This window comes from Pleurodeles waltl, chromosome 9 (genome assembly GCF_031143425.1).
Source record: "Pleurodeles waltl isolate 20211129_DDA chromosome 9, aPleWal1.hap1.20221129, whole genome shotgun sequence".
Classification (NCBI taxonomy): Eukaryota; Metazoa; Chordata; class Amphibia; order Caudata; family Salamandridae; genus Pleurodeles; species Pleurodeles waltl.
Genome location: NC_090448.1, coordinates 461,469,643 through 461,497,142, shown reverse-complemented (window position 1 = coordinate 461,497,142; position 27,500 = coordinate 461,469,643). Strand labels below are relative to the sequence as shown.

The following is a 27,500-nucleotide window of genomic DNA, read 5'->3' as shown; positions in this document are numbered from 1 at the left end:
AGTGTATATTATGGACGCCCTCCACTCAAAACTTGAATAAACAGTACGGCCCTTGAACACAATTACACTGTGTGCTCAGTTATTAAACCCATATATAGGAAACGCCTCACGTAAGCAACCACCACAAGCTACTTGGCTATCACTCACCAACTTGCTCACTTTCTCATCATCTCAATCGGCTGATAGGCCAATTTTTCAGATATAGGAGGAACTGCACTGAGGTGGAAACTTTCTTCGACTAGTCAACTACATTGACTGCCTGAAACAGAGGTCCTGTCTCACAAGAGCGGTTAACAAGGCCCAGAAAAGGGCACTGAACATACCCTGTGCAGTCCTTTTGGAGGTTGATATAAAAACTAATAATGCCTGCTTACCTGTGGACTCTACGTTTGATCCTCTTTCAACCCGGGTCTCTCAATTCATTTTAGGTAGCTGTCAGGCAGCCATGTGGGTCTCTGCCAATAGCTTCACTAGCATTACTGCATCGATTGACAAGTCCACAGAGGATCATTTTGCCTGCTTGGACCCTCAGGCCTTCCTGTGTAAAGACGGCTCCCGAAACCCACCTAGTTGTCGGAGGCATTGCTATCCAGTCAAAAGATGAGCAGTCTTCATTTAGAACTAACCATCAGAAAAATGCTGCATACAATGCGCTGTCTGATGGATAGTAAATCTAACCATAGATTCATCATCCCCTGACCACTTCCCACACCTGAGGCTTCAACTTAAAAAAAATCCCAAATTAGCTTTCACACATTGCCAGTGGAAGAGACATTTGTTTGGCGGTGCCCTCTGCTTTTAAAAGTGGAATTTCTACGATTACACTGACATCACGTAGAGGTAGTGTCTTTATGAGGCTTCTTGTCATGATGTCCGGAAACAGAACTAAATCACACAGAAGTCAGTGGCACCATGTGTCAACACACAGGACTTATTGCAAGAGTTTCCGGAGCTACTGGGATTCACAAGGTGAAGGAAACTGCAGTTAGATTTTTTCACTGTAAAACTGTTACTCAAGGTACATAATTTATTCTTCAGACTGTTTCTCTAAAATTGGAGTTGTTAGATGGACTGTAGTAGTGTCATCATTACTTCACTTACAGGGTTGTGGCAATGGCGATGTGAAATGCCCTAACAGATCCGCCCAAGCAGTATTCATTTTTGGTTGTTCAAACCATCAAGGACACCTAGTTACCAAAACCGGTGCCTTGTTCTATAGTTGATGTGTGCACCACATGCGGTGTGACTACACATTGCTGATATGTTCTATATAAAAAAAAAATAGCAAAATCCTAATAATAATAAATATACATGTGTACAAATGCAATTGCAAGTTGAATTAAACTCCAATAGGATGCAATTCTTGATTGACATTGACAAGCTTTGATATTGGGTGCTGTGATCCTTGTGAAATGTATCCTGTCTATGTAATGCCCCATATTTATTATTTGTTGAATAGGAAGTGGAGAAAAGGAAGGTATGTAAGTACATGCTCATGTAGTGGCCTCAGGTACTTCCTGCAGTGTGGTGTTAGTGTTGTTACTACCTGTCTGTGCGATAATCAGGCCAGTACCTGAGTGGATACACTTATATAAGCGTTACAACATGGAGAGAATTCTTCCATCTTGAATATAGATTTTAGGCGTACTGGTACCTCCACTCAACACAAAGTCAATTTACGAGGATTCAGACATTTGATCTACTCACGGTTTGTCCCATGATAGTTAAGATTACATGTTCAAACCCAGCTGCACATAATGTATAAACATGAAAGAAGGAAGGAATGGGCACAGGAGCACAGTCTGAAGTTAGCACAAGGATGTATGCTATTTTATGCAGACATAAACAAGGAGAAGCATTACTGATAGAGATTTCCACCCGCAGATTCTTCAGGTTTTAATACATCCAGGCATCAATCAGACTTGATCCAGAAACGTTTCTATAGCGATTCCCTTCAGCGTCTCAAGGTTGCGTTGTGACATTGTATCCCCTTGCTACTCGGAGTTGCGTGACCTCTTGACAAAGCTGTTGCCTCATTGCGGGGCAAACTACATTGTAATTTCTGTTTCAACTTCCGTTAGATTGGGTTACGATGCCAGATCAACTCCAACAGCTGGAAAAAAGCTATGGACTTCATCTTTGTTGCACTTCTGGATTCTCCTGGAGTGCCTTCAGACCCCACAAATCCAAGGGAGCCTCTGGTTGCTCATATGTCGACTGAGCCTTCCTCAACACTAGCAGTGCCTATGGACCTTATTTCGAGACTATAAACATCGTCTGGTTTGGGTTCATTGAATCCAAATCAGATGATGCCTTTAGTTCCATCTTCGGCATCACGGCTTACACTGTAATTAAACCGTCTAAGGCAGCTGATTCAGTTACCAGCGCCAGTACCGAAGTCGCTGATGCTGGTTATGAATCTGATCATTCTTTCGGATTCCGAGGCAAATGTACCATCTGCTATGGTTTGCGTTCAATCAGAACCAGATTCATCCAGAGAGGAGTACATTTTGAGGCTGATGATGCCCAGGATAAAATTTTACAAGATTTGCGAGATGCTAGTGAGTTTGATAAATCACCAGATGTTGGATTATAATTTCCTAATCCAGCTATGGCCACTGAAAACAGTCATTTGCCAAAGTAATAGGTAGGGCAGCAGAGACCCATCATCTTACTTAATCCACTCTGGAGGTGAAGACTACCTTGTTCTTCACAGGAGTCTTTATTACGTTTCAGTGAGGCATTAACCGATGTCTTGATGGGCACCTGGGCTAAACCGGAATTTTGCCCACCAGTAAATAGACAGATTGCTATCCCACACATGCTTCCATCAGCAAGCAAACACAAGCATGCTAACGTTTATGCATTCACAACACCCACCATTTGGCCAGACAGAGCCGAGAAGGGATTAAGAGAATACATAAAAATAAAAATCTTACATGAACACAAATATCTGGCACTGTTTCCATGTGATTCCATCTCCACACCTGACCTCTGTGAATCTAATTTCTAATGTGTACAACACAATGAAACGAACAAGGTGGTTATCTTGAAACTCTGCACATTAGAAAAATTAAAAGCACGGTGTCTTTCAAACTTAAAGACTTAGGAAAGTTAATAAAAAATAAAAAAAAATCTCCAGTGTTAAAAGCAGAGGGCAGTGCGACCCCGGCAACAATTCAAATACAATTTCTCAACTACTTGCACGAGTAAAGATAAATACGTTTCTTGCCCTTGACTCACTAGTGAAGGAAGTACCTAAGCACCCACTGTATGAAAAGATTGCACCACCCTAGAAATCTAACTGGTCTTGCATGGTGTGGCAGTGCACTGTCATTTAGAGACAGCACATTCTCCAATGACATGACCACTAAATTTGCACAGACATGCAGTATTACTGATAACGCTATACAGCCTACCAAGGAAAATGTGTGCATCTGGGTTCCCGCTAGTGGCGTAGCCAGAGTATCCTGGTCCTGAGTGCAAGGAAGGCAACGGACTCCTGCCCCTATTTGAACTGTGAAAAACAGCAGTAATCTGGGCTCTAGCTGCTACTTTAGTAGGCTGGGCTGGACTACTTGCAGGTAGGTGGTGAGCTACCAATAGCTTGTGAGCTACCCAGTGGGGAAGCCTGACGTAACACTACTTTAGTTTCCCTTTACATTCTTATACTTTCATATTCTTTTAAATACTGTTTTGAGTTTCTTGATTCAAAAGTATTTGAAAAATAAACATCGCCATTAATAACAATTGAAACAATGTATTCAGTCCACACTACAGATGTGTGTTTGCTTTTCTTATAGTACTTTGATTTTTTTTTTTCTTTCAATTTTTTACTCAATGCTTTACAGACCAACTTTGGCAAAGCCAACAGCTCTGCATTCGCATTAAGGCAAGTTAGTTAGCCATCCCAGTGCATGCATTTTCCAGCTCTGACCCTCGTGTGCCTCTCCCCAATTAAAAATGTACCCTCTTTTTATCCTCTTCCAGCGCATTTAGCACCTTTTTATATGTAGAACTTATTTTTATTACTTCTAATCCAGCCCCTGTTAACTTGTCAGTGAATCATTTGAGAATGTGAAGGAACAGGTGTTCTTTGTCCAGTTTGTCATTGTGTGTACTTGGGAGTGTACTGCATCAATCAGAGTGCTTCCTAAGTACCTTTAGTGCTCCGGGCCAGTAAAGGATCCCGGAGCTCAGGTATTCTACAGAAAAAGTATGCAGACTTGGTTTAGTAGATGTTATTAAAAACTGTTCATTAAATGTTACTTAAACAAGATTGATGAATAATCATAACTGCAAAAACTTATTTGTTTCAGTCGCAATATATCTGGAGAACAGAAAGATGAGACCAAGGATATAAAGCCCCGCTCGTTACGATTTACGTGGAGTATGAAAACTACGAGTTCTATGGATCCAAATGACATGATGAAGGAGATTCGAAAAGTCCTGGATGTCAATAATTGTGACTACGAACAACGAGAACGTTTCTTGCTGTTCTGCGTCAATGGAGATGGTCATGCCGAAAACCTGGTCCAGTGGGAGATGGAGGTGTGCAAACTGCCTAGACTGTCACTTAATGGAGTTCGTTTTAAACGAATATCAGGAACATCCATAGCTTTTAAAAACATTGCTTCAAAAATCGCCAATGAGTTAAAGCTGTAGCAACAAACAATTGCGCTGTGAATTAGCAGCATTTTTTTCAAAGTGTTTTTTCAGAACACTCTTTGAAATGTATAGTGTAATATTTAGGCAATAACTCCTGCATCTTCTAAATCAAGATATTCAGTACTTCAATATTGGAATGGAAACGAGCTGCTGCGCTAGGATGCAGAGTCTGGACCTTTTTTTTAAATATATATATAGATATATATATATTCATATATATACACAAGTGCACTACAGCATTAAAGTTGCCTATCATGTAAATGAGCTGTAATTTGTTTTGGTTGGTCTCTTTGAAAATAGAATGAAACTAATTAATGCACTTAAGCACTCCTTATGCCTGTCTATGTTCGGTTCAGATGTGCGCGTGCGCGCGCGTGTGTGTATTTCTATAATAAATATTCTACGAGAGGTTCCTTATTTTGTTCTCCAAACAAACGCTTTTGGATAATGTCATTCTTGCGGCCTATCTCGTGTGTCCTTGGGCTCCCCAAATCTGTTTTTTTTATATTTACTTTACATAAAACTTGTGGGATCGTGTGTATTTTGGAACTTGAAGGTCGAAAAAAATGCATTTCTTCAATTCTGCTCTTTTCGTTCTCATTGCATTCAGCCTGCTGGGTTGTCCACTTACCAAAGATTTACATTTGGCCCTTCTGTTCCATTGTATCATGGCTTGCAACTCCTTTTTATCTCAATGGGTTTAAATATTGACAAATAAGATGGTGTATATGTCAATGGGAAATCTGCCACATAAAATGACCTGTGTTAAATGGTGCTACATTTTGATAGAGCCAGCAGCAGTTCTTGTATTATTTTGAATATCGGTCTTGAAAGTATATTCCATCTTTCACACAAACTATGCCAAAATTCTAACTTTCTAAATGAAGAATTCTTTTTTTTTTTGTGTTTTTTTGTTTATGGAATTTTGTTAGGCAAAGCTAGTTACCAAGAGGCAAGCCGTTTTATTCTTGTCCTTTCTTGAAACCGATGTTAAAATGTCCAGTCTGTGCTTAGTATGAAGTCTATCAAAGGTTTGCCTGTATTGTGGCTTAATATGTCCCCTGAATTACCAAAGCCTTGCAGTTCATGTACAGAGTTCTTCTCAAACCTGTACTTAAGTTATCTGTTAATAAAGGACATTTCTACAAAAGGTTTTCAATTAGCTGCACTCATTTACCAGCTAACTTATACCATACTTAAATGTGACAACAGGCCATTAATAAGTATGTTTAACTTCACAAGGCGTCTCGGAATATGGAGGGTAGATTTTTGAATTCAAATTGTGTGTGGACATAATAATTCCTGCTCCATGAGTATCCAACTGGCATCAATCCCAATAACAATATTGTATTTTGTTCGGTCATCTGCTGGTTAAGGGTTTTGTGAATAATCACATTTTGCCATAAGTACCTCCTTTTAGAATCAGATCATGTGTATGATGCTGACATGTGATGCTTGGTATGGACAGCTACCTCAGCATTTAGGGGCACTTTGAGTCACACTCCTTTTCATATAAACCATAAGTACAAATTGTCCCTTGGGTTGCTGCCATTGTTGTATTTTTTGTCTTCCTTCAATTTTGAGCCGACATGGGAGCTCAGAATAACTTTGACAGATTTTATTCTTTTTAACCATAAAGTGACAACAATGTCACAAAAACTACCTGTTTGCTATAGTCGGTACTGCTACACAGTGACTAATTAGGTGTTTGAGGTTAAGTGTTATAAATTGCTGGCACTTTGTGTTCCCTAGTCATATTCGTTGGATGTGCTGGCTGTCGAACTATGTCTGTATGCTGCATCCTACTTTTTCCTGCAGAAAAAAATGTGCACCACACATAATCACCTGAACCTCCCTTTACAAATTAGTACCGCTGCACTGTGCCTTTTGTAAATAGCTCAGACTTGTCCGTATTTATTGCCTGTTTCAGTGGCCTTCTCCACAGACAACAGGGATCTCCCATCTGCTACTGGCCCTTTAAAGTGCCAAAGAGGACATGATTTAAGTGATGCTGTCCCAATCTGATAAAGACATCTAGCTGCAGATTCCTTACCTTTGAATTTCCCAAGGCATCAGCCTAGATCTGGAAGAATTTTCGTGAGCACTACCCTTGTGAGCAGGTAGGTGCCTTTATTCGGTTCTGGGTAGTGGTGTCACCATCATACATGCGGGAAGGGATGTTGCAGTCACTTATATATGAGCAATCTCGTCATGCGGACTCCAGTTCTTTTTGACTGTGCCAGTTAGTGCTAATCGGGGAAGAGTTACCCCTCTGTCGGTTTCCTGACAGAATTTTTTGAAGTTTTGTTGAATTCTTTTTTCAGTGTGTTGAGGATGTCTTCAAGGAATACAAGGTTTGAGCCGTGTGGCACCTGTCACTGCGCCATGTCGGTTACAGGTCCCCATTTGTTCTGAGTGATCATGACTCCAAGTTGTGCTTGGACCGCCGGGCCACTGTGCAGAAGGCTTTGAAGGAGTGGCCCCTGAAGCTGCTAGTGGCCTGGCCCGGCAGGCGACACCTTGGAGGTCTCGGTCCTGATCGAGGGGAAGGTTGCGGAACCCGCTCCAGGAGCCCCAAGTCCTCTTCGTTCCATTCAAAGTCCTTGTGACACTCTGGGAAGAGGCACAAGGAGCATAAGAAGTTAAGGGTGCGTCGACTTTTCCTCGTCAGTTGGACCGACACGACGAGTAAGGAACATCGGCATTCCCGGCACAGTTCTGAGGAGCTGTTGTCTTGGTCTAATTCATGCCTCCCCAAGTTTTCGGGAGGCGGAGTGAGCCCTGCTCAGGTAAAGGAATTTTATGGGTCCATGCACCGCATATCTGAACTGGCTGCTCCTCTGGATAACCTACCGTCCCGTGGGGCCAGACGGGGGCTCCATCAGGTTCTACACCGGTGGCTTCTACTTAGATGGCCCAGTGGATCTAATCTGGGCTGGCACAGGTTGTGCCACTGCAACTTTAGCAGACACTGGTCCTGATACCAATGCTCCTGGTGCTGCCTGCACCCACCTGGAGTACCAGCCCCATTATGATCCCAGATGACTTGGAGTCTGAAAGATGTCAACCAACGCTGATTCGGGCGCCAAGAGGACTCATGGGTCCTAGGTTGCTGTCTGAGCTCTATTCTGAAGGGCTAGGCATGGGGGTAGAATGGGAGGGGGGGGTCACTGGACCCTTTAGAATACCAGTTGGAAGGGCAGGAGTAAATGGACTTATGAAGGAACTGGGAAGTCCCAGTGGACTGGATACCTCTCCAGATACTGGCTTGCCTTCTCTTCCTACTGTGGCTATGGAGGAGGTAGCATCTTATGCACTGGTGGTGAAGAGGGCAGCGAGGTCCTCGAACTACCCTCAGTGGCAGTCAAGTCTAACTTCTTGACAGAAGTGCTTCAGCCTGGAACTTCCTTTTCTGAACCCCTGCTTCCTTTTAACAAAGCACTTAGAAAGGTCCTTCTAGGAACTGATCCAAGCCCAGCACAGGGACTGTTGAGAACAGGACAATCCCCCGCCATCATCGCCCTTCCCGAAGAGACCCATCTTTCCTCATGCAACACCCCACCCCTGAAAGCTTGGTGGTCTAAGCTTCACTTCCCACCGTGCGTTCCCTGCCACTCCCCCAGACAGGAAATCAAAAAGGCTGGATACCTTAGGTAAGCAAATGTTTTCTTCCACCAGCCTGGCCTTGTTCGGTGAACACGGCATGCCTTTTGGGTCGCTACCCCTGCTCAGTGTGTGATACCTTTGCGCAAGTGCTGTCACAGGCCCAGGAGGAGGCCCGGCCCATTCTCTCCTGAGTAGTCAAGGACAGGAGATATACAGCCAATTTCACCATCAGGTGTGGTTTGGGTACGACCAACTCGCTGGGCAGAGTGATTTCATCAGCAGTGGCTGTTCGACGTCATGCCTGGCTGAGGACATCTGGAGTTTTGGGGGATGTCCAGGCAAACATTATGGACATGCCCTTTGATGGTACTTGTCTTTTGGGAGAGAAGGCAGACTAGGCGCTAGCGTGCTTTGAGGACTCAAGGTCTACGGCTAAGCCTGTGGGTCTCTGTGACTACAAGTCCCCAGTCTGCCTTTCGTCCCTTTTGTGGATATGGAAGGGGCATGCCACCACACCAAACCGATACCATCCACCATACTGTGCAAGCTTCCCAAACTTGGCACAGGTGCTGTGCATACTGACCCCATGGGTCATGTTAGCCCGAGATCAACCACAATCACCAGCCCCCTGGCAGCTACAGCTTCTAGGCCCTCCCAATCCGACCCTTAAAGATCAAGGGTGTCCTGTTGGTGGGAGTATCCGCCATCATCTCCACCACTGGCAGTCTATTACATCGGATAGGCGGGGTCTTACAGATCATTCGGAGCGGCTAATCACTCCTCTTCAAATCTTCCCCTCCCCCTATACCACCAACACACGATCGGAAGACAGAAAATCATTTGATCTTGCTCTGTGAGGCAGTCACGACTCTCTTCGCCAAGGGAGCCATAGTGAGTGTTCCCATATCAGAAGTGGGCAGTGGTTGTTATTCCTGCTACTTCCAGATACCAAAAAAATAACTGGAGTCTTTGGCCTATCCTAGACCTCCGAACCCTCAATCTCTTCCTCAGAAAGGAGAAATTCCAAATGCTCACTTTGGCTCAGGTCTTGTTTGCTGTAGTCCGGGGGACTGGATGGTAGCGTTGGATTCGCAGGATGTGTATTTCCATATTCCCATCCTGCCTGCCCACAGACATTACATGCAGTTTACAGTTGGCCACGAGCACTTTCAGTTCACTGTGCTCCCGTTTGGCCTTACCAGTGCCCCTCGAGTGTTCAGCAAGGTGATGGCAATGGTCGCGGCCCATCTACGGAGATCAGGGGTACCAGTTTTCTCCTATCTTGATGACTGTTGAAATCGGGCTCTCCCCAGGCTGCAGTCTCCCACCTCTAGACTACTGCGGACCTTCTGCATTCGCTGGGGTTCACTATAAACATGCCAAAGTCACACCTGACTCCCTCTCAGATGCTCCATTTCCATGGAGCTGTTCTGGACACAGTGCAGTTTTGGACTTATCCTTCCCAGCAGCGAGTGCAGGATATTCAGGTTATGATACCGCTGTTTCCGTCTCTATCCTGGATTTCAATGAGAATGACACTGAGGCTGCTGGCCTCATGGCCTCCTGCATCCTACTAGTAACTCATGCCAGATGGCATATGTAGGCTCTGCAGTGGGACCTGAAGTACCAGTAGGCGCAGCATCAGGGGAATCTCTCTGACATGGTCCAGATCTCGGAGGGTACTGCAACAGTTTTGGAGTGGTGGCTAACAAACCACTATTGGGTCAGAGGCAGACCCCCCTCCCTTCCCCAACCAGATCTCATAGTAGTGACAGATGCATCACTCCTAGGATGGGGCCACCATCTGGGAGACGTGGAGATCAGAGGACTTTGGTCTGCGGCAGAATTGGGACTCCACATTGTAGGAAACTGGCCTGGTGTGTGGTGAGCACCTATGGTGTTATCACCTTATAACAGGTCCAGATATCCCCTATTTGAAGTGTAGGCAGTGTCTAGGAAGCCAGGGCTTTCTAGAAGTGGCTGTGGATGAGCATCCAAAACCTATCTAGGAGACCTGCAAAGCTTATGCAATACCTCTATAGTCACATATCACTTAACAAACATGAAAGAACCATACAGTGTTACAAAAATAAAGGTACTTTATTGTAGTAACACAAAAACTAAAATCCTGAATAGGCAATCCTCCAACTGGAGGTAAGTAAACCCACTATTATATACATATTAGCAATCAGTAAATAGCATAGAAAGCAATAGGCATTGGTAAAAGCAATAGCAAATAGTGAGGGGCGTAGGTAAGGGCCAAACCATATACTAAAGTGGAATGTGACCAGGAGAGTAGAGGTAAGTACCTGAATTCCCCAAAACTAGCCGAGGACTTTAGAAAAGGATTGTACAAGACCCAACCACGACTGGACAAACCCAAAAGTGGATCCTGACAAACAAGGACCTGCAAAGGAAGGGGTCCAGGTCGAGATGGACTGTCCCATTGTGGCAGGAGCCACTTCCCCCACCCCTCTGTGGATGCAGGACTAGGTCGACGAAGAAGGGCAGCAGTGCAGCACCAGAGATGAAGAGGAGTCCCAGAAGTGATGATCCCATGTTGGCGGTCGAGATGCAGTTGGTTAGTGGTGCTGGAAAACCACCAACAGGCCTTGGCAAATGCAAGAGACGGAGAAGGTTTGCAAGGTTGAAAAGGACAAGCAAGGTCCAGGGGACTTGACATTTGGAGTGGTGTCCGGGGTGACCCTCAGCAACTGGGAGAGTCACAAGAAGAGGAGGCAGCCCCTGCAGGCAACCCAGTGGCAGCAGGCCAGGGAGTCGCAGTGAGGCCCACTCAACACACCCGAATGAGTGTCCCATGTTGCTGGAGCAGCAGACAGGGGACTGTGCTTCGCAGGATGAAGTGCTGGGGTTACACTGAGCATGAAGATCCCTTGGAGGAGGAACAAATAAGCCTTGGTAGTTGCGAGAATTGAGGTGCACAGGGGTACTGCCTTACAAGGAGAGACAAGGGCTTACCGTCTCCCAAGTTGGACAGCTGGTAGAGAGGACCAAGGGGACCACTCCAGACCACCACCTGTGATTCAGGATCCACTGAGATCCAGAGGAGGGAGGATCCATGCAGCCGGTCGTCTGTGCAGTTGGTTCCTGCGGATGCAGTGAAGTGAGTCCTTCACTCCATGGGACATTCCTTCTTACTTCTTGTGCAGGCTGAAGACCAGTCGTCGTCAGAGGATGCACAGTCAGGAAAATCTTGCAGTTGCTGGAAGAAGCCGGAGAAACAGTGTTGCAGAGCCGAGTCATCGCTGAAGTTGCAGGTTGTCTGTTCCTGGATGGTCCAGTTGCTGTCCCACTGGCCAGAAGATGAAGTGAATGATGCAGAGGAGCCCTGCTGGAATCTTGCACATCGAATCTGAGGACCCACCCAAGAGGGAGACCATAAATAGCCCAGGAAGGGGCTGTGACGTCACCTACCTGACCTGGCCACTCAGATGCTCCAAGGAGCCTCTGCCCACCTTGGGTTCAAGATGGCAGAATCAAGTGGCCACCTAGAGGAGCTCTGGGAACCACCCCTAGGGTGGTGCTGGACATGGGAGTGGTTACACCCCTTTCCTTTGTCCAGTTTCACACCAGAGCAGGGGCCTGGGGACCCTGTACTGGTGCAAGCCGGTTTATGCAAGGAGGACAACAAATGTGCCCTTCAATGCATGCTGGTGGCTTGAGGAGGCTACCCCTTCCAAGCCATGTAACACCTATTACCTAGAGAAGACAGTGTTACCTCCCTCTCCCACAGTTAATCATTTGTTCTGCCTTTCTCTGCCTGTGCTAGTCAAGCAGCAGAAGGGCAGAAACCTGTCTGAGGGGTGGCAGGAGTGCGGGCTGCCCGGAAAACCCCAGAAGACTGGTAGAAGCAATGCTGGGGGTCCTCTAAGGAGTGCATGGAATCATACAACCAATACTGGCAACAGGGTATGCTTTCGACATGTTTTCAACAGGGTATGGTTTCAATATGTTTGATAACAAACATGCCCAGGTTCGGAGTTACCATTATGTAGCTGGACACAGGTAGTGACCCGTGTCCAGTACACGGGTAAAATGGCTTCCCCGCATTTACGAAGTCCATTGTAGTGGAGCTGGAGTTTGTAGGGGCACCTCTGCTCATGTAGGGATTACCTCACACACCGATACCTGTGCCCTGCCCTGTGGCCTAGGAGGGCCTGCCACAGGGGTGACCTACAGGGACCTGGTGCAGTGAGCTGTAGTGAAAGGGTGCATGCACCTTTTCACGCAGGCTGTAATGGCAGGCCTGCAGACACATTTTGCATGGGCTCCCATGGGTGGCATAATACATGCTGCAGCCCAAGTGGAATCCCTGGTACCCCAATGCCCTGGGTACCTAAGTACCATATACTAGAGACTTATATGGGCACCAGTATGCCAATTGTGGGGTGTGTAAAGTCCTAAGCAACCAAATTTAGAGGGAGAGAGCACAATCACTGGGGTCATGGTTAGCAGGATCCCAGTGAAAACAGTCAAAACATACTGACAGCAGGCAAAAAGTGGTGGGAACCTTGCCAAAAAGAGGGTACTTTCCTACACACATCAACTTGCTGTAGCTCTGAGCGATCCGACTAGCATTGAAAGCTTTCATACTCTTCATCAAAGGAAGGCTAGTGCAGGGATTCACGGACAACACCACAGCCATGTGGTCCTGCAGCAAACAGGGCGGGTGGGGGTGTGGACCCTTTGTCTGTCTGCGTCTCTGTTCATGGCTGGAACAGCAGAGCATATCTCTGGTAACTCAACATCTGACAGGTTCTCTGAGCGCTAGAGCTGACTAACGCAGCCACTGGTGGCTAATAATCACGAGTTGCACTTCCATCCGGAGATGGAGCAAAGTCTCTTTCAGCAGTGGGGAGAGCCTTCACACAGTGGACCTCAAACCTTCTGTATGGCTAGTTCTCAAGTTCAGGAATTACCAGGCCCCAAGTCATCCTTGTGGCTCCAGACTAGGGAGAGAGAATCTGATATCCCTAGTTTCTGTAGTTGAACACCAATCCTCCGTTCAGACTGCCCCTGTGGGAGGGTCTTCAGTCGCAGTAGCAGGGGAGGGTCCTCCATCCAAACCTGTCAACTCTCTGCCTTCTTGCATGGAGATTGAGCGGCGACAGTTGACAGCCCTCGACCTGAAGTCTGTAATGTTTTTCCGGCAGCCAGGCGTCCCTCCAATAAGATGGTGTACGCCTGCCATTGGCAAAAATTGGTAAATTATGGTACAGAAAAGTCTATCGACCCTCTTCCTGCCTCTCTCTATGATATTCCTCTTTGCATTCTTGCCCTTGCCCGGCAGGGCTCTGTTCTATGTACTCTTAAGGGCTATCTTACTTTTCTGTCTGACTTCCTACAGTGACCAACCCTCTCTTAAGTCCCCTATTGTAAATCGATTTCTTTAAAGACGTACATGTTTTTCCCTTCACCATTTGTTATGCCTAAATGGGACCTCAGTTTGGTTCTCCCCTACCTAATGTGTGCCTCTGCATAATTGTACCCTCTGACTGCTTACCATCAAGACAGCCTTTTGAGTGGCAATAACCTCTTCCTGGAAGGTAAGTGAGCTATAGGCTTTATCATCGAAGCCTCCATTCCTTTTTTCCCAGACAAACTAGTGCTTCGCACTAGGGTCTCTGTCCTCCCGAAACTGGTGACTCCATTCGATGTGGGCCCGTCAGTCACTCTGCCCACTTGTTATGATCCTCCACATCCCTCTAAAGAAGAGGAGCGACTCCACCATCTGGACCCAAAAAAGAGCATTGTCTTTCTACCTTGACTGCACAAAAGAGTTCCAGGTGGACAACCAACTCTTCGTGGGGTATGTTAGAGGAAAGAAAGGTCAGGCAGTACAGAAGCCAGTCATTTCACGCTAAGTCCTCTATATAAAGATCTACTATGCTTTGGCTAAAAAGTAGCCTACTGAGGGCTTGAGGGCCCATTCCACCAGAGGAAAAGCTGAGACCACTAAATTAGAATGTGGCGTCTCCGTTCTAGACAGCTGCCAGGCAGCAACGTGGACATCCCTGCACACATTTACCAAACATTACTGCCTGGACAGTTGGGTCCGTAGGGATGGGCATTTCACCCGTTGAGTCCTGCAGGACTTTCTAGTTTAGAAAATCTGCCCTCCGCCAGGGGCAGTCATGTTCGGGTATCTATTTAAAGATAAGGAATTTGCAGCTAGATGTCTATCAGATGAGCAAGTTACTTACCTTCAGTAACAAATCATCTGGTAGCGACAATATCTAGCTAAAGATTCCTTACCGACACACCCACTCCTCCTCGCTCTGTGGACAGATTTCTAGGGTTAGGGATGATCCCTTTCAGGGCCCTAGGTTGGACCCACCAATGTCTGTGCATTTCATGGCTCCGCACTACTGGCATGGAAAGTCATCAAAAGTAACAGATGTCTGTGTGCCAAGATGGCGCTTTTATCGGTGACCGCGACATCACTGCCAGAGCGTATTTGAACAAAGCCACCTACTGGCCCAGAGGGGTACTGCTCACAAAAAATCTCCCAGATCCAGACTGATTTCTGGTTAAATTCAAAGGTAAGGAATCTGTGGCTAGATATTGTCTGTACCAGATAATTTGTTACGAAAGGTTTGTCTGTCCTGGTTCTTTGAAACTGACCCACCTGGTCCAAGTCTGTTGTGCTTTGAGCTTAAGAATCCCAAACTGAACGGTTTGCCACTTGAATTTGTCTCTCTAGTAGTCTTCTTCTTTTAGGCTTGTCACTTTCTGGAATATCCGTGAATTGTGAAGCCTAGAAACAAAAACAACAGGTGAAACTTCATTTAAGTTAAGCTTTGTTAGTGCACTACTCCCTAGTTAGATTTTGTTCCTCCTGTTAGGTCTACAATGAGATGGGACTTAAATCATCTATTTTCACAAGTTATTGGATCTCAAACTTGGGCAGCCCTATAGTGCATCCTGTCCTCAACACAATCACCCACACTGTGGTGCCATCAGGGTATGAATCTCCCACTGACTGCACCAAAGAGCAGCCCCTAAGGCTAATTGTACTGGACCCTACTTCCAGTAATATAGTACAAATCTACAGGGCCCTGCTCAGAGGTGCTGAGAGCTAAACACAGGGATTCACTTTGAGTTGCCCCTTGCTAGGTCTAACACTGAGGCAGAAATTGGCTCCCTACTACACTGTGATTCTGTTAGTAATGGCAAGAGTTCAGGGGCAAGGTACTTCCTGGCAAAACGTAGGGGACCTACCAACAATGGCTTCCATGTTGGTTTTACACTTTTGCCCAGGTGTGATGACCAGAAAGCAGTCAAAGCAGGGGCTGTAGGATATTTGGTATAGATCAACTTTATTACTACCGTGTCCCATGTAACAACTGGGAATCAATCCCTTTCTTAATGCCATCTGTTTCTGACAGAAATTTTTAATCCCAGATTCCTCACTTTAAAATGGGTGTCCGACTGGATCCAGAAAGTCTTTAGCAGTATCTCTGCACACTGTTAGGTGGCGTCAGCAGCTCTGCGTCATTATCCACTATGGATGTAATGTGCGTGGTGCCTATGTCGGCACCAGCATGCTGATTTTCGTTCCTTTCTGTGCCAAAAGCTCAGATCCAGAGAGCAACCACAGTCATTTTTGACCAACCTTTTCTACCCTTTTGTCACATTTTTGGGGAGAAATTCCTCCCAGTGTGCTTGGGATATGTCCTTTAACAAACCTACAAGTTTGAAACCTTGTGGAGAATGTCATGGTCAGATGTCTGTGTCTGGACCACACTTGGTCTATCTGTGGTGCCTATGGTCAGGCCAAGACTTCAGTGCCTACATCGACTCTTGGTCAATATACCTGATGATGATCCAGAAGCAACTGATGAAGCGCTTTGCTGCGCTGCATAAGAAAGGTTTGTGTTGTTCAGGGCCCCTGGTCATGGAGCCCTTCTTGGGGCGGTCATCTTTGAAGTGACTCCTGCCCAACTTTGGGAGTTTTACACAGCCATACCGTCCATCTTTGGGCCATGACTCCCTCTGGTGCATCTTCAGGCCCCATGTTGCAGAGAGGTGCCACAGCTGGGTTTCTGCTGGCGGATCTGCCCCGATGCCAGCTGTGCCCTCTGGATCCGTTTCTGGACTGACTCCACCAGAGCCAGTTTCCCTGATGTCACGCGCCACCTGGCAATGCGAAGCCCATCATCCAGTCGGACTCTGAATCAGCACCTCCACAACACCATTCAACATCAATACCTGTGCCAACCGGACCACGGTGCCGACTGTCTGGTTTGAACACATGACATTTGGCCTTTGACAGACACAGCTTTGAAGAGGTTGATGTTGGGGATGACTATGGATTTTCAGACCCAGTCAACGAATTGTCCCAGTCCTACCATGAGGACAGCTGGTACCAGGAGCTGGGAGATGCCTGCAGACAGGACACATCTCTAGACTCTAGTTTGGTTTCTTTTCTGGGCCATGGAGGAAGGCACGTCCTTCGCCATGGTGGTATGGAGGGCAGCAAAATCCTCAATTTGCAGCTTCCCTCCATCAAGGTCAAGGCAAATGACCTGAGTTTTTTTTTAACAGGGACTAAGCTCTGCGTAGCCCCTTACTCCCTTTTAATGAAGCCCTTGTGGACATTCTCCTTTGGACCTGGACCAAACCTTGCATAGGGGTGCCCAGGCACAGGATGATTGCCCACCACCCGCACCTGGAGACTCTGCCTTCCTCACCCAGCACCCCACACCCAAGAGCATGGTGGCATAGGCCTCAGCTGCCAAAGTCAACTCTAGTGCTTTATCCACCCCTCTAATGGGCAGGTAATCCAAGGGGCTGGACATTTTAGGTTTTTATTTTTTTATTTTTTTATTTTTTTCTTCTTACACCAGCCTTGCATTGCAGTCGTATGCCTCTTGGGCTGATACAACCACGCATTTTGGACTCAGTTGTGCAAGTGTGCAGCAACGTTTGCCATTCAGTGTGGACTAGACACCACTGATTTGCTGGGCAGGGTCATTGCCTCAGTGGTGGCATTCCTTTGCTATGCCTGGTTGTAGGAAGGTAGCGTCTTTCTGACATAGTGATCCCCACTTTTTGCTTGGTGTCAGTGTGTTTAGAATGTAGTACCCTGGGATCTTGTTAATCAGGACCCCAGTGTCTTTGGTCTCTCCTCTAAATTTGGTTGGTGGTAAACTTTTACACCCCACAATTGGCGTACTAGTGCACCCATGTAAGTCTCTAATATATGGTACTTAGGTACCCAAGGCATTGGGACACCTGTTGGTAAAACATGCCAGATAGCGTATACAGGCTCAGCAGTGGGATCTGAAGTTCCAGTAGGCGCAGCATATGGGAAATCTCTCCGACAGGGTCCAGATCTCGGGAAGAAACTGCAAAAGACCTGCAGTGGTGGTTAATGAACCGCAATTGGGTCAAAGGCAGACTCCTCTCCCTTCCCTAACCAGCTCTCACAATAGTGACAGATGTGTCACTTCTGGGATGGGGAGGTCATCTGGGAGAGGTGGAGATCAGAGGGCTCTGGTCTCCGGTGGAATTCAGGCTCCAAACAACATGCTGGAGTTCAGGGCGATCTGACTAGCATTGAAGGCGTGTCTTCCCTCTCTCAAGGGGCAGTTGGTGCAGGTATTCACAGACAACATCACCGCCATGTGGCACTGCAAAAAGCAGGGTGGGTGGGGCCGTGGACCCTTTGTCAAGAGGCCTGGACCCTTTGTCAAGAGGCCTGGACATGGCCGAAACATCAGGGCATAACTCTGGTGGTTCAACACCTGGCAGGTTCCCTGAACGGAGGCCATCAATGCACAGCGGATCACGAGTGGTGTCTTGTAGGAAGCTGACCTGGTGTGTGGTGGGTACCTAAGGTACTTTGACCTTATACCAGGTCCAGGTATCCCCTATTAGTGTAGTGAAGGGAGTGTCTAGAAGCCAGGCTCTCTAGAGGTAGCTGTGGATGAGCAGCAAAGACTTATCTAGGAAATATGCAAAGCTCATGCAATACCACTGTAGTCACACAGCACTTATACACACTCAGTGTTACAAAAATAAAGGTAGTTTATTTTAGTGACACAATACCAAAAATTACTAGGGAGGCAACCATCCAACAGGAGTTAAGTAACACACCAAACATATATACTAGTTATCAGCAATAGGCATAGAAAGTGATAGAAAACGGTGCAGATGCAGTTATTCAGTAGTGGCTCTAGGGGGTGCCCAAACCATATACTAAACAAATTGAATGCGAACACAGGACCCCCACCCTAAGTAAGTGGAATGTGTAGAGGGGAGCTGGGGGTACTAGGAAACCCTAAAGGTAAGTACCACAGTGCCCCCTAGGGAAAAGGAGGAAAGGAGTAAATCACTAGATTTTCCCCAAACCACCCAAAAGGAAGAAAAAGAAGAAAATGCAACACCCAGACAAGACTGCAAGAAACCAGTGGTGGATTTCTGAAGAGGAAGTCCTGTGGCAGAAGGGGACCTAGTCCAGAAGTCACAGAAGAGTCCAGGAGGAGTAGGAGCTATTACCCACCCATCTGTAGTTACAGGAGTTGGTCGACAGAGATGAAAAGGTCAGCACTGGAGCCGGAGAAGAGTTCCTGAGGGATGCAGACGTCCTATGCTGGAAGAAGAATTGCAGTCGAATGTTGGTGCAGGAATTCCACTAAGCCTTGCCAAAGGAAAATGTTGCGGTTGGCGGAAAGTGGAGCTGCCGGGACCAGCAAGGCCCAGGAGGACTCCACCCACGAGGGGGAGTCGGAGGGGACCCTTGGCGACACAGAGAGCCCACAGGAGCAGAGGCAGCACCCACAGGACGAGGACACAGAAGTTGCAGAAGGAGTCCATGAGGCACACAGAAGAAGGGTTCCACACTGCAGGAGGACCACACAGAGGGCTGTGTGCCGCAGGAAGAAGTGCTGAGGGCTGGAGCTGCATGTAGCCTGAAGTTCCCTTGGAGGAGATTCAAACAGGCCTTGGCAGCTCCAAGAGACTCGGTGCACGGGGGTACTGTCCTGCATGGGAAGACAAGGGCTTACCTGTGATGGAGGATCCATGCAGCCAGTCGTCGTTGCAGTAGGTACCTGTGGATGCAGAGCAGTGACTCCTTTACTCCAAGGGAGATTCCTTCTTATGCAGACTGAAGACTTATCGCCCTCAGAGAATGCACTACCAGGGAGATGTTGCAGAAGCTGGAAGGAACCGTGGAAACATTGTTGCAAGAAGAGTCTTCTTCGTGGATGCAGATTGTTGGTTCCTGGAGGGTCCAGTCGCGGTTCCAGTGGCTAGCAGTCGAAGTAAGATTGCAGAGAAGTCCTGCTGGAATCTTGAAGCCGAATTTGAGGACCCACCCCAGGGAAGACCCTGAATAGACCTGAGAGGGGGCTTTTTCACCTAGCCAGGTGACCACCTATCAGAGAATGCCTCTGACGTCACCTGCCTGGCCACTCGGATGCTCCCAGAGTTCCCTGCCAACCTTGGATTCAAGATGGCAAAGCCCAGGGACCCTATGGAGGAGCTCTGAGCACCACCCTTGGTGTGGTGATAGACAGGGGAGTAGTCACTCCCCTTTCCATTGTCCAGTTTTGCGCAAGAGCAGGGACTGGGGGAGGGAGGGGCAGGAGTGTCCCTGAACCGGTGTGGACTGGTTTAATTACAGACGGCACCAAATGTGCCCTTCAAAGCATACGAGTGGCTTTTGGAGGCTACCCCTCCCAAGCCAGTCACACCTGTTTCCAAAGGGAGAGGGTGTTGCCTCCTTCTCGTAAAGGAAATCTTTTGTTCTGCCTTCCTGAGCTTGATCAGATCAAGCAGCAGGAGGACAAAAACTTGTCTGAGGGGTGGCAGCAGCTTGGGCTGCCCGTAAAACCCTGTAAGACTGGTGGTAGCAATGCTGGAGGTCCTCTAGGGAGCCCCCAGAGTGCATGGATTCATACTTCAAATACCTGCAACAGTATTGGGGTATGAGTCAGATATGTTTGATACTGATCATGACCAGTTTCAGAGTTACCATTATGTAGCTGGACATAGGTAGTGACCTATGTCCAGTTCACGCGTAAAATGGTCTCCCTGCACTCACAAATCCAGGGAAATGGGTCTGGAGTTTGTGAGGGCACCTCTGCTAGTAAAGGGGTGCCCTCACACACAGGTACCCTCACCCTGCCCCCTGGGCTGCGAGGGCCTACCATAGGGGTGACTTACAGTGACCTGTAGTGAAAATGGATGCCTGCATGCGTTACGCGCAGACTGCAACGGCAGGCCTGCAGAACCCTTTGCATGGGCTCCCTATAGGTGGCAGAATTACTGCTGCAGCCTATAGGGTCCCCTGATACCCCAATGCCCTGGGTACCTAGGTACCATATCCTGGGGACTTGCATGGGGGGGGAGGGGGGCAATATGGCAATTGTGGGAAGAAAAAGGTACAGTTACCAAGTTAGAAGGGAGAGAGCATAATCACTGGGGTCCTGGTTAGCAGGATCCCCGTGAACACAGTCAAACACACTTACAACAGGCAGAAAATAGGGGTAACCATGCCAAGAAAGAGGATACTTTTCTACAGCGGGATCGTATGACCCTTTAGAGTATTAATTGGAGCATATGGACTGGTATGAGGAACTAGGGGTAGCCAGTGGACTGTATACTTCTCCAGATACTGGCATGCATGCACTTCCTACTGTGGCTACGGAGGAGGGAGCTTCATATGCTATGGTGGTTCGTAGGGCAGCTGAGGTCTTGGACCTAGATTTAAATACGGTCTCAGTCAGGACCAACCTCCTGACTGATGTGCTTCAGCCAGGTGTTTCCACATCGGAGCCGATGTTACCCTTCAATGAAGCCCTTACTGATGTCCTTGTGGGGACGTGGTCCAAACCCAGCACAGGGGCTCCTGTTAATAGGACTATCAGCCACCACCATAGACCAGCTCCAAACGATCCTAGTTTCCTCACCCAACACCCCACCCTGGAGAGCTTGGTGGTCCAGGCCTCCACTTCCCATGGTGCCTTCTCTTCCGTTCCCCCGGATAGGGAATCCAAATGGCTGGATCAGCTTGGAAAGAAATTGTTTTCTTCCTCCAGCCGGGCATTGAGGTCCGTTGTCTGTTGATCTGTTTTTACCATACTTTGTGGGATATGTTGGCACAGGTGCTGTCCCAGGACCCAGTAGGCTCACGGGACACTCTCATACAAGCTGTAAAGGATGGGAGAGATACAGCCAAGTTTATGATACAGTGTGGTTTGGACACGGCTGACTCACTGGGTAGGGCGATTTCATCAATGGTAGCCCTTCGACACCCCGCCTTTCTCTGTACATCTGACTTTTTGGAGGATGTCCAGGCAAACCTTATGGACATGCCCTTCAATGGCTCGCGCTTACTTGGAGAAAAGGCAGACTCGGCGCTTGAGCAGTTCAAGGACTCTCGAGCTACGGCCAGATCTGTGGGCCTCTTAGCGCCTGCTCGCCAGCAGCCTGCCTTTCGCCCCTTTCAAGGTTTCGAAAGGGGTGTGGTACCACGCCACGCACAAGTCGGCCACCGTCCTCCATCAACTTAGCATCCAGTGCGTGGATGAGGTCGTGGTACCTTCAGACCCAGAGGGTCTAGCCAGAGGTCGGCCACCACCCAGCCCCCGTCTTTCACAGTGCCCAAGTCCATCATACTCGTCCAGTTGGAGGGAGGATTCAATTTCATCTCCCTCACTGGTGGTCCATAGCATCAGACAAATTGGTCTTGCAGATCATACAGAAGGGCTATTCCCTCCCCTTCCAGTTTTTCCCTCCCCCTATGCCTCCATTAAAAGAACAGCTGATGGAGGATCATTTAGTCTAGCTCGTGAGGAAATTACGGCTCTCTTGGCCAAAGCAGCCATAGAAAGGGTCCCAATGTCAGACGTAGGCATTGGTTGTTATTCCTGCTACTTTTGGATTCCAAAAAAGATCAAGGGTCTTCGGCCTATCTTGGATCTAAGGGACGTCAATCTCTTCCTCAAAAAGGAGAAATTCTTGCCTGCCCTAGACCAAAGAGGCTGGATGGTAGCATTGGTCTTGCAGGATGCATATTTTCACATCCCCATCCTGCCTGTCCACAGGTGCTACGAGCACTTTCAGTTTATTGTGCTCCCTTTCATTCTCCCCAGTGCCCCTCGGGTGTTCACCAAAGTGATGGCGGTGGTAGCAGTTCATCTGCGCAGGTTAGGGATTTCAGTCTTCCCCTACCTCGACGACTGGCTTTTTTTTAAGGCTCCTACGCCACAGTCTCTCGTCAACCACCTTCAGACGATGGTGAACCTGCATTTCCTGGGGTTCACTATAAACGTGCCGAAGTCACACTTGGCTCCCTCTCAGAAACTTCCCTTTTATCAGAGCCATGCTGGACACAGTGCAGTTTTGGGCTTATCCTCCCAAGCAGGGAGTCCAGGATATTCGGGTTATGAAACTGATGTTTCAGCCTCTGACCTGGATTTTGGGGAGACAGACTCTGAGATTGTTGGGACTCATGGCCTCCTTCATTCGTGTTAGTCAAGCATACCAGATTGCACATGAGGTCGCTGCAGTGGGACCTGAAGTTCCAGTGTGCGCAGCATAAGAAGAATCTTACTGACGGTTTGGATCTCGGAGGGAACCGCATTAGACCTGCAGCGGTGGTTAGTGAACTGCAATTGGGTCAGAGGCAGAATCCTCTCCCTTCCCCAGCCAGATCGTGTCACTTCTGTGATTAGGTGGCCATCTGGGAGATGTGGAGATCAGAGACCTCTGGTCTCCAGCGTAATCAGGACTCCATATCAATTTACTCGAGCTCAGGGCGATCTGACTGGCATTGAAAACATTTCTTCCTGTTGTAAAAGTGAAGATAGTGCAGGTGTTTACGGACAACACCACAGCAATGTGGTACTGCAACAAGCAGGATGGTGTGGGGTCGTGGACCCTTTATCAAGAGGCTCTGCGTCTCTGGACATGGCTGGAACAGCAGTGCATAACCCTGGTGGTTCAACACCTGGCAGATTCTCTGAAAACCAGGGCAGACGAACTCAGCCGTTGGTGCGTAGCAAATCACGAATGGGATCTCCACCCAGAGGTGGCTCAAGGTCTCTTTCAGCAGTGGGGAGAGCCTTGGTTAGATCTGTTCGTCTCCGCAGGGAACACAAAATAGCAGTATTGCTCGTTGGAGTTTCCAAGGCGGCAGTTGGTCGGCTACGCTTTTCGTCACGGGTGGAATTCAGGTCTCCTGTACGCCTTTCCTCCCATACCACTTCTGCCCAGAGTTATCAAGAACGATTGGGCCCAAGTAATTCTAGTGGGTCCGGTTTGGGCAAGGAGGGTTTAGTATCCTGAGCTTCTGAAAATGAGCATCAATCAGATTGCACCTTCGGGAGGATCTTCTGTCGCAGCAGCGGTTTCTTCACCCGAAACTGTCAACTCTACGTCTACATGCGTGGAGATTGAGCGGCAACAGTTGGTGGCTTTTGACCTTCCTTCAAAAGTCTGTAAAGTTATTTTGGCAGCCAGGCGTACCTCCACTAAAACGGTATATGCTTCCCATTGGAAAACACTTTGTATATTGTACAGAAAGGTCTATTGGTCCTCTTTCGGATATCCTTCTCTTTATACTATCTCCTGCCCAGCAGGGTTCTGCCTTGCATACTCTCAAGGGTTATCTTTCTGCCTTATCTGCATTTCTTCAGCTACCTGATCAGCCTTCACTTTTGAATATCTCCCATTGTACCTAGATTCCTCAAAGGACTTGTACATATGTTTCCCCAACGCCCTTTTATGCCCCAATGGGACTTAAATCTGGTCCTCACATTTTTTGTGTGCTCCTTTTCAGCCCTTACATAATTGTCACCTATGGTTGCTCACCATCAAAACAGCCTTCTTAGTGGCAACATCTGTCAGGCGGGTGATTGAGATGCAGACTCTTTCATCCAAGCCTCCATATCTCACTATGTTCCCAGACAAGGTGGTTCTCCAAACTCGTGCCTCTTTCCTCCTGAAGATGGTGACCCCATTTCATCTGGGTCAGAATATCACCCTGCCTGCCGCCTTTGTTCCACCACATCCCTCTAAAGAAGAGGAGCGACTCCACCGGCTGGACCCAAAAAGAGTGTAGTCATTCTACCTTGACCGCACTAAAGAGTTCCGTGTGGATGACCAACTCTTTGTGGGATATGTGGGAGCAAAGAAGGGTTGGGCAGTGCAGAAGCGAACCATTTCGCACTGGGTCGTTCTCTGCATCAAGATCTGCTACGCCCTGGCCAGGAAGCAGCTTTTTGAGGGCTCATTCTATCATGGACAAAGTTGCTACCACTGTGCTTGCTCAGGCGTTCGAGTACTGGATATCTGTCAGGTAGCAATGTGGGCATCCTTGCACACGTTTGCAAAACATTACTGCCTGGACAATCAGTTACGGAGACGGACACTTTGCCTGTTCGGTCCTACAGGACCTTTTAGTGTAAGTAGAGGTATCCGCAACTCCACAGTCAGCAGGTTATGACTTGGGTATCTATTCAAAGGTAAGGAATCAGCAGCCAGAAGTCTCTATCAGATGAACATGTTACTTACTTTTGGTAACACATTATCTGGTAGTGACTCTATCTAGCTGCAGATTCCTTACACCCACCCATGCCTCCCCGCTCTGCGCTATGTCTAGTAGGGTTAAGGTTTATCCCTTTTAGGGCCCTAGTTTTGCACAGACTATGGTTCTATCCATGACTGTGCTTCTGGCGTGGATGTTTGTGGGTAAAAGAACTGACATACGTGTGCTGGGGTGGTGCCTTTATAGGTGACTGTGATGTGTCAGACAGCGCCAACGACGCCATGCGCATCCGAATGACACCACCTGAAGGCGTGCGCATGGTACTGATCAGCAAAAAATTCCGGATTCCAAGCTGACACCAGGAAATTCAAAGGTAAGGAATCTACAGCTAGATAGTCTCTACCAGATAACGGGTTACTGAAGGTAAGTAACTTGTTCAATATGTCAATAAAATGAATTTTTGCTGTCAATTTCTTCCCAAGAAGAACAACACTTCAAACTTTAGCTTGAATCGCCAACCTTTTGGCTAATATTTTGGTAAACAGTTAATGAGATGAGAAGGCTGATTATCCTTTATGCACTTGGATATTCTCCTTTGTTCCTTTTTTTTAAACAACTTATGAGAATGCCATCTAAAAATGAACTAAGGCTCTTGCCTTCTCATAAAATGGTAAATAGTGACCCTAGATGAGTATTTAAGTTTTATTGAACTCCAGTGGTATACCCTTGTTCCCAGAAGCTTTATTATTTGCTAAATTAGCAAGGGCATCCACTCAGCTCAACTTTTGAATCCTCCAGGTGCTGGACTAGATTAAGATTTTATTCATGCTAGAGCTCCTGTGTGCTAGCAGGACCTGCCATCGGGCTCAGTGGAAGTCCAGTCTTGCCTCCAAAAGTTTGCCTTTTTCTTCTCCCTTTGATGCAGATCCAAAGGTCCACTCATCTTTCTCTCTTTGTTTGCTGACTAACAAACATGAATTTTGATAGGGTGCGACAAATATGTCTCCCCTGGTAGCGTCTTGCTTTAAATTGTGATTGTAAGAAACCTGTGTCTGCTATGGATCTGTATAATGTTTGTCTTTGGTGCTTGGGCTCCAAGCCTGACTCGAAGTCCTATGATAAATGCTCCTGCGTGCATCCCAGCACCAATTGGGGGTGCAAAACTGCACATTGGTGAACACAGTGAGTGGTGTCCACTCCAGACTGAAGTTGAAAGACAAATCAGTCATCAGGGATTCCACTTTTTCTTGCTGCTTCCATGCCAATGACAAGTTGTGTAGTCTGTGTTCTAAAGACCCGACTCTGCTGGCATCATCTGACTTCAAACCTATTCTGCGGTTAGAGCAGAAGAACCCCAAATTCCCTGGGCTGTCAACTACTCAATTGAGGCCCTTAAACAGTTAATACTGCAGCTGTTTTGGGTAATTCCAGGGCCTCCAGTCAGACTTCTCCTGGCAGGTCCTTCACCTATGCTGACTGACTCAGCTTGGTCTTTACTGATCCCATATTGGGAGCAAGTTCAGTTGAGGTTGGACCGGTGTCGACTCTGCATCTGAGAGAACAATCAGGAACTCATCCGGTGTCGCATCTGCGTAGAACAGCCTTGGGCCGGCATAGGTTGTGGTGTCTGAAATGGAGCCAGAGCTTTGCTTTGATGTCCACGACTGTATACATGGCTTGTAACCTGTCATTTTTAGGGGTGACATCCCTTGCACAATGGAAATAATGTTCAAGGAAATGTTTCTGAGAGACATGACGGGAGCTCCGAATCTGTGTCTGGTGACACAGAAAAAGGAACTAATGTCAGCGTGCAGGGATTGCGCTGATTGGGGCCAAACGTGGCATTACTGGAGCAGTGGTGGTTGCTGGACTGCGCTGGGGCCTGTGGCAGACCCTTCTCCCTTTCCCACCCAGAGCTGGCAGTGAAGACTTCTGGGCTGGACATTCAGCACCAAGCAGATGGTCCTCCGCTCCAAAAGTTTGATATTAAGCTGTGACTCAGACAAGATGCCCCTGTACTTCAGGTAGTTGAGGTGAAGCACAGAGGCATCTTGTCTCTGAGTCACGGGTTAATATCAATCTTTTGGAGCTGAGGACCATCTGCTTGGTGCTGAATGCCATCCTTTCGACCATCGAGGGTAGGCTGGTTCAAGTGCTCACGGACAACACCAATGCCGTGTGGTAGTGCAACAAACAGGGTGGGGTGTGGTCATCGACCCTGTGCCAGGAGGCCTTGCACCTCTGTAAGTAGATAGAGCACCAAGGAATTTTTGCTGGTGGTGAACCACTTGTTAGATCTTTGAATGCCACGGCAGCTGAGTTCCACCATTGGTGCCTAGTGAATCACGTTGCAGTTACTCTTGGAGGTGACACAATGTCTCTTCCATGAATGGGTAGAACCTTGGCTTGATCTGTTCGCTAATGCAGTGTGTGTCAGCACTACTGAGTTCCCAAGGCATCCTTCTCAGACATGTTCCACCCTGTTGTGGAACTTCTGTGCCTTTCCACATGTATCACTTCTGCCCAGAGTTCTCAAGAAGGTCAGGCATGACCGGGCCCAAGTCATTCTAGTGGCTCTCGATGGGCCATGAAGAGTTTATCCAGCGCTCCTGGTCTTGAGTGTCTGTCCTCTGATGAGGTTGACCTTCCAGTAGGACCTGCTGTCGCAGCAGCAGGACAAGGTTCTTCACTGGAGCCTTTGCAA

At 47.6% G+C, this 27,500-nt stretch overlaps 1 protein-coding gene across 3 annotated transcripts in view; it reads left to right on the top strand.

Moving 5' to 3' along the window:
- Positions 1 to 5,818, top strand: part of MARK3 (microtubule affinity regulating kinase 3) — a 383,109-nt gene extending 377,291 nt beyond the window's left edge. Inside the window, exon 16 of one of the 3 annotated variants that reach the window (XM_069207286.1) lies at positions 4,320 to 5,818. In XM_069207286.1, the coding sequence (XP_069063387.1) occupies positions 4,320 to 4,665 (346 nt within the window). In that variant the 3' untranslated portion in view covers positions 4,666 to 5,818. The remainder of the gene's footprint in view (positions 1 to 4,319) is intronic. The other 2 variants (XM_069207285.1, XM_069207287.1) reach the window with 2 other exon arrangements.
- The last annotated feature ends 21,682 nt before the right edge of the window (positions 5,819 to 27,500 follow it).